General features: G+C 46.1%; 1 protein-coding gene across 9 annotated transcripts in view; it reads left to right on the top strand.

Moving 5' to 3' along the window:
- FN1 (fibronectin 1) overlaps window positions 1-14,145 on the top strand; it is a 93,734-nt gene that overhangs the window by 55,329 nt on the left and 24,260 nt on the right. For all 9 annotated transcript variants that reach the window (XM_084819508.1, XM_084819499.1, XM_084819489.1 and 6 more), the window contains 5 exons: window positions 1,480-1,569; window positions 2,281-2,550; window positions 4,089-4,205; window positions 11,442-11,606; window positions 13,369-13,524. In XM_084819508.1, the coding sequence (XP_084675634.1) occupies window positions 1,480-1,569; window positions 2,281-2,550; window positions 4,089-4,205; window positions 11,442-11,606; window positions 13,369-13,524 (798 nt within the window). The remainder of the gene's footprint in view (window positions 1-1,479; window positions 1,570-2,280; window positions 2,551-4,088; window positions 4,206-11,441; window positions 11,607-13,368; window positions 13,525-14,145) is intronic.

The following is a 14,145-nucleotide window of genomic DNA, read 5'->3' as shown; positions in this document are numbered from 1 at the left end:
CTGTGGTTATTTCTTGTTTTTTTGCTATCACGATTCTTCCTGTCATGTGTAAGTTAATGGATTCTCCATTTTTCACCAAGTCTTATCTTGATGGTGCCCATCTATTTAATTCCACTTCTTATAGCTCACAGCAAAATTACTTCTCTATATAAAAATATTCCATGAGGAAATCTGTAGCATCAGAGATTGGATAAGACATGATGCATTAGATTATGAATATACACTATGGTGGCCCTGAAAATTTATGTTTTTATTTGTATAGAGTTCATCAATCCCACATTAGAATATTAGCTCTGTAAAGAATACCTGTTTCATTTGGCCCAATGGGTTGACAGTGATTGGCAGATTTTGTCATCAGCCTATGTAATAGATTAAATAGCATGGGGAAATTGGAATATATTAACTTGTTGCAGTGGAGTTGCAGGCTGATGGTTTACACAATGTCTTAAAATTCAAAGACAAGCTATGTGAAAGTTTCACAGATTTCACTGCGGGGAAGGCAGATTGAGAAAATAAAAGACAGAGACGATTGCCTACAGTAGAAAACAGGGAGCCACAGCTAGGAGAGGCCATCTCATCAGACAGGGTCTAAAGAACAGCACAGCTAATTCCATGATTCCCAGAAGGCTTTCAAGTTGTGTATCTGGAACAGCACAGGCCCCTGTCCCCAATGCCACATGGTAAATCGCTTTGAAAACTTGGAGGAATTTCAAAAGCGTTTGAATTTTTTTTGAATGGCAATGGGTGGGGTGGCCATTTTCCTCCAAAAAAGTAAACCTTCCCCTGGGATAAGCCTAAAGTAGCTCTTTGGATCTTGGTTATAGATTATTTTAACTTGGTTAGGTATTAGGAGAAAGTATTGGATTGCTGTGTCTATTTTTAACAGTCAGTGACCTGTAAGTGCATCATTCAAAATGAAGGTCAAAATGAAAGGGTTGTTGACCTTTCTGTTGTACTGGGTTTGGAAAAACAACCATACCTCTTCTACTTTAGCTGGTATGCACATTTTTGAGAAGTATGCAGTTAGCTTAGGCCTCAGTTCAAAAACTGAGATTTTTGTTGATGGAGGTAGATACAGAAGATGTAAACGTTACAACAGAGTTTCTCAATAAGTAATAGAGGAATTCTTTTAGCTGGAAGAACTTTGTGAAGAATAAATGGCCATAGGAAAAGTCATAAAAATTATGCCATTGTTTAAAGGGGGGGGGGGTAAAAGACAGAGAGAATGAAGGCGTGAAAGAATCTTTCTACAGGTTTGAAAAATCCATGATTAAAAGAGAAAGAAAGTGGTTTCTTCAGCAGATAACAATTCACCTGGAACAGTATGTGTAGGCTCAGCTTTTGCAGTCAAATACTTGTGATGCAAAAAACGGTAAACTCCAGATAAGGAGCTTCTTCAGTGAAATAGCTGAGATTTGCAGTCATTTCTAAAATTCTATAACAGAGACATCTTAACTCATTGCTGTTTTAATCCATCAGATCTCCTCCCTGGCACTGTGTATTTGATCAGGGTCTACAGTGTATATGAACAACATGAGAGTAAACCTCTGAGCGGAGAGCAGAAAACAGGTCTGTAGCTTGACAAATATTGAAAATATTTCCCTTCTTTTAGTTTTACTTGGAAACAAGATTGCTCTGCAGGGTAGCATTCATTACACAGATCCCTTTTAAGGTCATTCAGCCATTTCAGTTTTTGAAATATATTGAAGATCATGACCCTTCACTTCCCATGCGTTCTTGCTTGAATTTGGAAACCGTCTGCAATCCAGCTAAAGTTAATCCTGACTAACAGCCTGGTCCATGCATCCTTAGTCAGAAGTGAGTTTCTCTGAGTTTGATGGGATTTATTTTCCAGAATATTACCACCCTGGTCCAGTTGAAAGTGATGCAGCTTAAATACATCATGGCTAACTTGTTCCATTAGCTTCAACAGGACTGAATCGTGACTAAATTCAGCTAAACTGAGGCAAGAGATTTTGCTTTACGAACTGGTTTCAGCTCTGTCTAAAATAGGCTTGCTACCTTAATGTCAGGATGGGTGTGTTGATTCACATTAAATAAGAATGTGATCCACTGCACAACCACAATTTCCTTCCTTCCTTCAGGAGTCACTTCACATTCATAGTCCTGTCCCTCTGAGCATGAGGCACATTGTTAGGACCTTGGTATGTCCTGATGTCTTCTAACCATTGTAATCTATATGGAAGCTTTTCCTTTTCAAAAAGAGATTCCCTAATTGTTCAGCTGTTGTAAATCTACTTCATTTTCTTGTGAAAACAGGGCTTGATTCCCCAACTGGACTTGACTTCTCAGAAATAACAGCCCACTCTTTCACCGTCCATTGGATTGCTCCTCGAGCTGCCATCAGTGGCTACAAAATACGCCATTACCTTGAGCAAAGTGGAAGCCGACCCAAAGAAGTCCGTATTGCTCCATCTCGCAATTCCATCACTCTCACTGACCTGGTTCCTGGATTAGAGTATGTGGTTAGTGTTTCTGCATTCAATGGCAAAGAGGAGAGCTTGCCCTTGATTGGACATCAAAGTACAGGTAAGGCCTGGCTAAGTCAACTAAAATGCAGATTTAATTTCTTGGTCTTTTGGAGGCAGATCACAGGGCATCATTTTCCAAAATTCACCTCCCACAAAATGGAAAGCATCACAGCAGGAGCCTCACTTTTTGGGACTGGATATTGGATAGAGAAGTCAGCTGGGTGGAAAAGGAAGCAAATCAAAAGAAGACTGTGACCATGCGAAAAAGTTACATCAGCTACATTGAATCTACTTTTATAGGGATGATCTTGTGAACAAGACTGTCCTGTCTATCTACCTAAAGTTTGTTGTTTTAAAAAAATGAAAGCAGAACCCACAACTAAATAAAATGGAGACAGTCTGGCTGTTGCTGAAAGCAGCCACCACCACGTCTCTTCCTCCTCTCTATCCAGCATGTAATATGACAAAACATGTGACACCCTCTTATTGTCAGTTTTCCCATCCCTGCGAGTTGCAGCCAAGTGGGGGCCGTGAAACTCACAATACACTGATGTCACATCTCAAATTTTTGTTTCACAGCATCACTAGGGGAGAAAGGAGGCAGCACTTTGAATGGCAACCAGGTGTTCCTTTTCTTGTGTGCGTCTTGCCATAGATCCCCAAGGTGCTGGATACTGTGCCCAGTACCAAATTCTGTAGAGTCTTGGTGCAATCATAGAATCACAGCTTATACAGAGATTTGGATGTGGGTTCAAATCGCAGCTTTCTTATGGACTTGCTGGGTGGCCTTCATCAAGCCCTCAGAATGATTTCCATATCAATAAAATGGAAGTAATAGTGATCCATCTCAGTGGGATCTTACGATCAGGGTGAGTAAGATGAGGAAATATCATCTGCCCTGGGAGACTAGTGCGGGCTATAATTCTATTTGATATATTAGAATGTCTGTGAAAGTGATCTGAAGTCCTTACTGGTAATTGCATTGTTTTATATGGTGGGTGGATATGAACTAGGGATGTCAGAGGATTCTGCCACGGACTCCAATGAGGCCAGATTCTTTTGCATCTGGAGTCTGTGGCAGAACAGCCCCACTTACCTCCGCCTCCCTCCGGACCTGTGCGGAGCTGGATCCTCCTCGCCAGCCGGCTCCATAGCGCCAGCAATACGGCCGCCATTGCCGTACCACTGGCTGAGGCTGAGTGACTCCAGACGCAAATCGCGTCCGTTATGCCATTTACGGCCAGAAAGCAATTAGATTAAGCTAAATGCAGCTGTAAATGGCTGCATTTAGCTTAAACTAAGGGCTTTATGGCCGCAAATGGCGTCTGCTACGCCATTTGCGTCTGGGGTTTTTCATGTGATAGGCTAGCCTATCGCTAGTCAGCCCAGCCAGTGGTACGGCAATGGCGGCCATATCGCTGGCACTCCAGAGCCAGCCGGCAGCTCCACAGAGCCGGCCGGCGAGGATTCCGGGGGGAGGGACAGATCGCCTCCCTCCCCCCGCGCGGACCCCCCTGCCAGAACGGCAGGTAAGTAATTCATACATCCCTAATATGAACTATTTCTAACTTTCTGTTTTTGAACTCCTCTGTCTAGTTTCTGATGTTCCAAGAGATCTACACATCACTGCCACTAGCCCCACTAGTCTGGTCATCTCCTGGGATGCACCTGCCGTTACAGTGAGATACTACAGGATCACATATGGTGAAACAGGTTAGCGCTCTAATACCTGCCATGAGAGGTTAATCTCAGAGTGAGGAATATAAAGAAATATATTAGTATAGCTAATAGTAATATCTGAAATAAGTAACTGAAGGACACTACATCACTTTGAATGACTTCTGTGGCTCTAATGTACCGTTTGCTGTGATGGCTTGAGGCTACTTACAAGCAAAGTACAAGTTAGAAGGTGGAGGAGATGAAGGGTCCTGTCTGTTCAGGAACACACAAACATACCTTGTCACCACTCTCATTGTCTCTTGTTTCATGTGGATCTCAGCAATTTCCTTCCATCTCTCTAGCTGCTTAATTAAAAACAAAATGGATGTCAGCAAAATGCTATGGATCTGAACACAAACTAGATCTGAAATTATTATTCACAGAAAACTTTAATGCAATTATACTTGTACATCTTTGCATAATTTGATTATGATGCAGCACCAGCCCAAAAACACTAAATAGGGATACTGTGTAAATGCAACAGATGTGCATTCTCAAAACGTATATTGTACAGCTGCATTTGTCAGGGATTGACTTCTGCTCCCTCTTGAATGTACACTCAGTGTGCAAAAGTAGATTCGCCTCTGTGTAATGTGTGAAACGGCCCTCAGTTGTCAGAAAATAGAGGGAAACAATTATTCATCATATCCCCTGAGGATAGTACAAGGATTTAAATTGATTTAAATGACTGGAAGGTAGATTGACTACAAATAAATGTAAGAATAGGTCAGCACGTCAGGTGTATAGGGAGATGATAAACTCACCGTTCTTGCTTAGAAGTAGGCATCTATCTTGTCTTGGGGCTGAGGGCTGGGTTATATAATCAGTTGTGGCTAGATCATAACACTACTTTTTTTTTTAGGTGTTTTTTTTTTTACTATATTATAGCTTTAATTTTTTTTTCTGGAAACTGCCTTGAAACCCCTATTTTGGGTGAAAGGCAGTCTACAAATGTAAATAATGATAATATAAATAATAAATCTGTGATTACGTAACGTTTTGTTCTTCTTCGTGGTCTCTGTGCATCACACATATGGGCCCTGCACCTGCGTGGAGACTCATTCGGGAAACTTCCAAGTTGCATAGTTTTTTGGCGGGAACCCCTCCCCCACTGTCTCAGGCATATATAGTGTGGGTTCCCACCTTCCCCTCAGTTCTTTTTCGACCGCCTTAGTGTTACTTCATGGGGAACTTCTTTCGACATTCTGTCACGCTGTTCTTCTGTCTTGTCTTGTCTTGATCTCTTTTCTTCTTCCTCTTCCTTCTTCTTCTTTATCTTCAAAGAGAAAAACAGAGAGAGAGTGAGAGAGAACAGTAGAGAGAGATGGAGATTGCTGGCGGTGCTGGGGAGCATTGTTCGCCTCAGCGGCAATACATTTTTTTTCCCTTTGGCCCCAAAGCCTCTGTTCAGAAGGTGCATGGCCTGTGGCAGCAAGGTGCCCTCTTTAGACGGCAACTCTTTATGTCTTCTTTGCTTGGGGGAATCCCACAAAGTTGAATCTTACCACCACTGCCAATCGCTATCAAAGCAGGCTCGCAAGAACAGGGCCGATCGACTAAAAGCGATCCTGTGGCAACGGGCCCTTCAGGTGGTGGACATGCCTAAGGCCCAGACACCCAGGGACCAGCCCTCTGCAGCTCCCTCTACAAGTGCAGACGCGGTTCCTGCGACCTAATCTTCCCCTCCACTCGCTCCCGAGCCAGTTTGAGTAGACCCACCAACTCCGGGAAGGAGCCTGGCCATCTTGGCGGCAAAAAAGCTCTCAAAACAGGCAAAATGCCCCAAACCGGTGGCAGACACACCAGAAAAGAAGAGGAAAAAGAAATGCTCCAAACAACAGGAAAAGGAGTGGGACCTCCTGCCTACTCCTTCTCCTCTACTCGATTGCCCTATTCGTGTTGTGCCTCCCATGCACGCAGTTACTCTGGAACCAGCCTCCATGGTCTCGGAGGGTGGGTTGAGGGACGCACCAACCCCACCACCCCGTCCAACCCAGACAGTCCCGGGACGGAGATCCCGGTCTCCAACACTGCGTCACTACGACATCCAGTCACCTCGGTATCGACCTGCGCTTTCCCCTCAACAGCCTTCTCGATACCAATCTCCAGATTGATACCATCAGGATCATTGGCTGGGACGATACGACCGTGATACTTCATGCTCTCCATCCCGAGATTGGGACCGCTTCTCAGCCTTGCCTCCTCCCCACCGACAGCGCTTGGATTTGGATTGGAGACTCTGAAGGGACTGCAATCTCTTCCTTGATCGTTCCCGCTACTTAGGAGCTACTTCTCCATGGCATGCTCCTTTTTAGCCCAAGCAACACTCTGTTTTCAACACCCAGGACATCTTCTGCCCTCCTCCTCCTGTCACCTCCAGTTCTGCCTCATGTGTCTGATGAGGGTCAACGACCTGCCCAATTGCAGGAATCTGGGGAGGACTACCATATGAGGACTACTCCTCCTCATATTCCTCGGTCCCTCCAACTACCTCATCACCAGACAATGTTGTCGGGACACGAGATAGAGCCTCGCCTTCTGAGGACATGGGCTACTTCTCTGAACAAGTGCTGAGAATGGCGCAATCGTTGGGCTTTGGGGTACAACAACCTCTCCAACAAATCCACGATCCAATGTTCAATGCTGTCGTGATGGACCTGTCCACCCTGGTGGCCATTCCTTTTCTTCCATCCCTGCTGAGTACGGTACAACAGACGTGGAAAACACCTTCATCCTTGACCCTGATGTCCAAGAGGCTGGAATCAATGTACAGGGTTCAAGAGATGGACGCATCTTTCCTTTTTTCACATCCCAAACCAAACTCCATAATAGTGGAGTCTTGCCAGGGTTGCTCACAGAAAGTACATGCCTTGCCTGTGGATAAGGAGGGTCCTACACTTGATATCGTTGGAAATCGTTTCTACTCTTCGGTGGCATTGGGACTTAGAGTTTCCAACTGCCAGGCGATGATGGCCAGATATCAACTCTTCCTCTGGGAGAAAATGGACTCCCTCATCGCATACCTCCCTGAGGATCAACGCAACTTAGCCAGGATGTTTCACACGGGGGCATCCAAACTATCTCATCAGCAGATCAATACCGCCCACCATTAAGCGGACTGCAGTGCCAAGAGCATGATGGGATCCGTTGCCCTGAGGCGGCATGCCTGGCTCCGCTCTGCGGTCCTAACTCCTGAAGCTCGCTCGCAAATAGAAAATCTACCTTTCAATGGCGAGGGTTTATTCAACACGAATACGGACGAACAGATGGACTCTGTGAAGAAAGCCAGAACAATTGCTCATAAGATGGGCATCGGTCAAGCCCAGCAACAACAACAGCACCATGTTCCATACCGTCAACGTTGCTGGTACCAACACCAGACCTATCTATCTTGACAATCTGGGGACCGGACACCCAGATTCCCTCAACAGCAGCATCAACAAAGAAAAAACTTCTCCTTCCCCAGGTTCCAACAAAGGACGAAGGGTGAGGGATTCTCTAAACGTCGTCTTTGACTTCAGCTTCTTTCCCCTCCATACCAACCATTAAAATCCATCCTTTGGAGACCTCCTGAGCCAATATTACTCTGCCTGGACAAGAGTGATATCAGACAACTGGGTGCTGGCTGTTGTCCATCATGGATACAAAATAGAATTCAACACACTTCCACCTCTGGGCCCAGTCCGGGTCATGCCGCCGTTGGAGGTCCTCCATCAGGAAACACAATCTCTCTTACGAAAGGGTGCCATTCAGTGCGTTCATGCAAACCCCGGTACAGAGGGGTTCTTCAGGTACTTCACGGTACCAAAATGGGACGGGGGCCTTTGGCATTCTAGACCTTCGCGGCCTAAACAAGTTCATCACACCCAAGAGGTTCAGGATGACAACCCTAGCCACAATTCTCCCACTCCTACAGAAGGGCTCTTGGTTCGCCACAATCGATCTCAAAGATGCATACTTCCATTTAACCATAGAACACTCGTACATAAGCGGAACTTTTCCAGTTCAATGTTCTCCCGTTCAGTCTCTCTTCAGTCCCTGTGTGTGTTCACTAAGTGCATGGCTGTGGTCTGCGTTCACCTCCGCCTCAAGGGAGTGGAGATCTTCTACCCATATCTAGACAATTGGCAACTAGTGGACTCCTCTCGAGAAGCCCTATTGTGTGCTATCACGATCGTCTTGGGCCTCCTTCGGGCACTGGGAGTACGAATCAACAAGGAGAAGTCCTACTTGACCCCCACATGAACAGTTCAATTCATAGGGGCCGTCCCCAATTCCAGAATGGGTTGGGCATTTTTGTTCAGTCGTTCAGTTGTGTCTGACTCTTCGTGACCCCATGGACCATAGCACGCCAGGCCTTTCTGTCCTCCGCTCTCTCCCGGAGCGTGCTCAAGTTCATATTCATTGCATCGGTGATGCAATCTAGCCATCTCATCCTCTGCCGTCCCCTTCTCCTCCAGGTTCCCAAACAATATTGTTCTTTACAGCATTGGATTTTCTTTTCACCACCAGACACATCCACAGCTGAGTGTCCTTTCGGCTTTGGCCCAGCCGCTTCATTCTTTCTGGCGCTACTTGGAAATACCCTCTGCTCTTCCCCAGTAATATATTGGACACCTTCCGACCTGAGGGGCTCATCTTCCGGCGTCATATCTTTTAGCCTTGTGAGCATACCTTCCCATGAATCGTGTCGCAAATCTCGTCGCTCAAGCCATCTCGCTATTCTTCGATCGCCATGCCAGGGCATGCGACATCCACTTACTTGGTCACATGGCAGCCACGGTGTCAGTTGTGGAATGGGCTTGGCTACGGATGAGGCCACTGCAACAGTGGTTCATCCGGACCTTCAACTTGACCTGCAACCCCCTCCTTGTCATGCTGTCAGTACCAGAGGAGGTTGCTCTCAGCTTGAACTGGTGGATGGACTCCACACATTTGACCCAGGGGATGTCATTCCTTCCCGCTCCTCCATCGAGGGCTCTGACCACAGACCCTTCCCTCCTGGGTTGCACATTGTGGCCCCCTGTGAGCACAGGGTCTCTGGTCTCCCAAGGAAACACTGTACCATATAAATCTGTTGGAGCTGTTGGCAGTTTGGAAAGCTCTCCGCGCCTTCGAACCGTGCTTCTGACACTGACACATTCAGATTCTTACGGACAGCACCACTGTTCTAAGGTACCTAAACAAACAAGGCGGAACACACTCTTCCCACCTTCTTTCTCTCACTCTACACCTTTACAACTGGGTCGTTGCCAAGGACATTTGCTTGACCACTCTCCATATTGCAGGACAAGACAACCTGTTGGCAGACTCTTCCAGCTGCTTCCTTCGGTGCTCCCACGAATGGCAGCTGGCCAAGACAGTTCTACAGCTAATTTTCAACCAGTGGGGCCAACCACAGATCGACCTCTTCGCGACTCCAATGAACATGGCCTGCGAACAATTCTGCTCCAGAGCCGGAGTTGGCCACGGATTGCTAGGCGATGCCTTTTTCCTAGAATGGAAGGATCACCTATTCTACCTTTTCCTTCCATCCCCACTTCTCACGAGGGCGATCACCAAAATCAGACAGGAAGCAACAAACTGCATCCTAATTGCCCCTTGGTGGCCCAGGCAACCCTGGTTCATGGTACTACAGAGCCTAGCGCATGGACATTGCTTACTGCTCCTGCGGATAGACAACTTGATCTCCCGGGACTGGGGTCGGATTTTCCACCCTGATCTCCACACTCTGAACCTCACAGCATGGAGGATCCAACCTCCCAGCGCCTCCCCACGCTGATCCACTGGCAGTGCAGGCTGTACTCGATGCGGTGAGGAAACCATCCACGCGCCGCTTGTACTCCACTAAATGGGCTTCATTCGTTCAGTTCGTGACTAACAACAGCTGTAACCCTAGTGACTGTCGTCTGGTGGATATATTGTCTTTTCTCCAACATCTATTCAGCAAAGGTCTGAAGTGCTCCTCCGTCAGGGTGTATGCTTCTCCATCAGGCGATTTCCGCCATGCGGGGCAACATTGACGGGTGGACCATTTTCAGCCACCCCTTATGCGAACAATTTCTGAGGGGACTCAGAAACTTGGCTCCCCCCATGAGAGATTTTGTTCCTCAGTGGGACATAACCCTGGTACTCAACACCCTCACTTCGGTACCGTTTGAACCGCTTGCTACTGTCGACTTGAGGCTGCTCTCTTGGAGAGTTGCCTTCTTGGTAGCCATCACGACATCAAGGAGAGCGAGCGAACTCTCCGCATTGCAAATAGACTCACCTTACACCATATTTCACAAGGAAAAGGTGGTCCTGTGGCCCGACTTAGCATTTCTCCCAAAAGTGGTCACTGACTTCCATGTCAATCAACCGATCATACTTCCTGCCTTCTTTCCATCCCCAACTTCTGATTTGGAATGGCAGCTACACACTCTAGATGTCCAGAGAGCCCTGGCCTTCTATAGGTCATGGACCGAGCCTTTCCGCAACTTCCAACGGATCTTCATCTGCTACGGAAGACACTATAAGGGCACCCCAGTTTCCTCTCAGAGACTGGCAGCCTGGATCATACACACCATTCAACTGGCATACGAGGTCTCTGGGACAGCCTTACCAACCCGAATCTGAGCGTACCCGACGAGGGGAATGTCGACTTCCACGGCTTTCACACAAGGTGTTCCACTCATAGACTTATGTAAGGCGGTCACCTGGTCTAAGCCTTCTGCCTTCATAAAGCACTACAGATTGGACGCTCCAGCTCGAGCGGACTGCCTTTGTCAGGGCTGTCCTTTTGTTGGTACTACATTGAGACACTGACCCACTTCCCATAAGTTAGCTTGTTATTTGCCCAGATGTGTGATGCATAGAGACCACAAAGAAGAAAGTCAGGTTGCTTACCTGTAACTGTAGTTCTTCGAGTGGTCACCTGTGCATTCACACAATCCCCCCACCGTCCCCGCTTCGGTGTCAACAGGACTGTTGGTACTGAGTTGTTCTTCTCCTTGGTACAGGACTGCTTGCGGTCTCAAGGAACTGAGGGGAGGGCGGAAACCCACGCTATATATGCCTGAGATGGTGGGGGGGGGGGTTCCCACCAAAAAACTATGTGGCTTGGAAGTTTCCTGAATGAGTCCCTGTGTAGTAGGCACAGATCCCATATGTGTGAATCCACAGATGATCGCTCGAAGAACTACAGTTACAGGTAAGCAACCTGACTTTGTCCTGCACTATTGCTCATAGGTGGCAGTGGTCCTGTTCAAGAGTTCACTGTACCTGGACATATGTCCACTGCAACCATCCCTGGACTTAAACCTGGAGTTGACTACATCATCACTGTGTATGCAGTCACTGGACGTGGAGACAGTCCTGCCAGCAGCAAACCAGTCACCGTCAACTACAAAATAGGTAAGAATTTTTTAAATGTTTTATCCTAAGTAGATAAAACAGTCAAAAAAATTCTCCCCGCGGCTCACATACAATGCTTTTGTCCATCGTATACACAGAGCAGTTTGCAGGAGGATTCCTTAATCTTATGCTGCCTCTACAAGTTATTTAAAAGAAACTTATATCGGATTTCTTTAGGACCTTGAGGTGGCTTACAGCACTAAGCAAAAAACATGGACTTGGGTCTCTACAACTGTTTGATTTACATTGTGCTGATAACTCACCAGTGCTTTTAATTTGCTGGTATAAGTAAAAGTTACAGATGATGCAGGCAATAAATGCTGACACTCGCCTCCCATCTAGTCCAGCGCTCGTTTCTTGTTTCTGACAGTGGCCAGCCAGAGGCATCTGAGAAGCCCAAGCCTATAATCAGAGTATGAGGGCAACAGTGCTCCCTTGTGGTTTGTCCCCAGCTCTGGTGTTTAGATATACAAAGCTCTGCTGCCTCTGAACACAGAGTTTTCATTCAGCTATCACAGCTGATAGGAGAGGCTCCCATGGAATGGAGCAGGTAAGAGGAGGTTTGGGTGGGTGGAGCGAAGGAAAAATGTAGTAAGAGTGGCTTGGTGGGGTGGGTGAAATTTTTAGCCCCTTTGTGTGCTGGCGGCATCATCAGCTCTGGGCTCGAGGATTATGGAGGATCCCTAAAAGCAGCCCAAACCCATGGAAACACATCTGCCAGCACATTGCCCAGACCCAGAATAGACCAATATTATGCTTATCCATGATGCCTCAAGTCCTAATATAGTGGATTGTGTGTGTGTGTTTGTTTGAAAGGTTTATGTCCCAGTTTTAAGTCCTGGACAAAAGAATTTAAGATGGCATAGAATAAAATAGAATAAATAAATTACTAAGAAAATAATTCAACAACAAAATAAAAGCGTGTGCACACGCGTGCAGAATCAGTGCAGCAGTTAAGAATCATAAAACAACAATAAACATTTTAATACTTAATTTACTGGGTAAATAATAAAAAAAAATCCCTGAGCCTGGCATCTAAAACTCAATAAGCTAGACCCCAGAATCTGGAAGGAGAATTCCAGAGTCATGGTCCATTGCAAAGAAAGGGTCCTTGTTAGCTACCTGCTCCACCTCTGATGATGGGGACATTCAGAGACGGGCCTACGATGATGACTATAATTTGCAGGCAGGTTCAAATAGCAATGTATTTGCGGTAACAATATCATCCAAGAACAGTATGAGAAGGGATTAATGCAATACACATAGTGCTGTGGAATTTATTCCTTTGGCTCTCCGTATTAATTGATTGTTGCTGTGATATTCATAGAATAGTAGGGTTGTAAGGGGCCTATAAGACCATCGAGTCCAACCCCCTGCTCAATATTTTTGGTCTCTAGTGCTCTGCTTTGGAATGGCTGTCTTGGGGTTTTTTTATTATAGTTTTATATGCTGCTTTATTGATTCTTGTTTACTGGAGTTGTGATTTGTATCTGTTTTATTTTGTATGTCACCCAGAGACCTCTTATTGACTGATAAATGGAATGCACGAATGAATGATTCATTTTTTTAGATTGTAAGCCTGTGGGCAGGGACTTTGTTTAATTGATTATATGTAAGCTGCTCTTGGAGCCTTTCTGGCTGAAAAGCAGCATAAACATACTTCCAATAGATAATTATAAATAAATTTCATTAAGACTTGAGGAAGTGGAAGCCAGTGACTGAGAGAGACCTTCTGATGCGGCTTTTAATCTTTAACGTACAGAAATCGATACACCATCCCAGCTACAAGTAACTGATATTCAGGACAGCAGCCTCACTGTGAGGTGGCAGCCTTCCTCTTCCCCCGTTACTGGCTACAGAGTGACAGCTGTCCCCAAGGATGGCCACGGCCCCACGAAAACCAGAGTTCTCTCAGCAGGTAAGAGACCTTGGATGCACAACTCGCATAACCGGCTGTGGCATTCTTAGCTGCAGCAAAACTTGGCATATGCCAACTTCCAGTCAGTGAGCAGACAGTTGTGCATGTTCCTTACTATGTACAGGATCCAGCTTTTTGCATGCCTTCAGAATGAAGTGAAAATCGCACTTTATTTGTATTCAAATGTGTAGGCTACTGTGAGATCCTTAGAGTGGTTTACAGGACAATTGTTTTAGGTGTTAGAATGTCATAAACAGCCAATATCAAAGTAAAAGCCGAAGACCAGCAGCATGCAGAGAGATGAAATTCAAAAGCCAACCAATCTTAAAAAGACCTGGCACAACAGAGGAATCTTCAGCAGTGACCCTACAGGTTCACTGGAGAGATGGTGCTCTGAAGCTGAATCTTGCATATTGCAACAGTGGCCCAGGACTGAGGCCAAGTTCAAGACCAATGGGCAGGGTCTAAAGAATCCTGTATTTAGTTCCACATGCCCATGGGGTGGGGTTGTGTGTATCTAAGAGCAGCTCCCCATAGTACCTAGGTGGGTGGCTACAAGAAGAGGACATTCTCAGTTGTAGCACCCCGTTTATCGAATGCCCTCCCCAAAGAAGTTCCCCT

Source organism: Heloderma suspectum, chromosome 1, assembly GCF_057233095.1.
Source record: "Heloderma suspectum isolate Gila_16-S chromosome 1, 16-S_ref, whole genome shotgun sequence".
Lineage (NCBI taxonomy): Eukaryota > Metazoa > Chordata > Lepidosauria > Squamata > Helodermatidae > Heloderma > Heloderma suspectum.
This window is presented reverse-complemented; position numbering and strand designations above follow the sequence as displayed.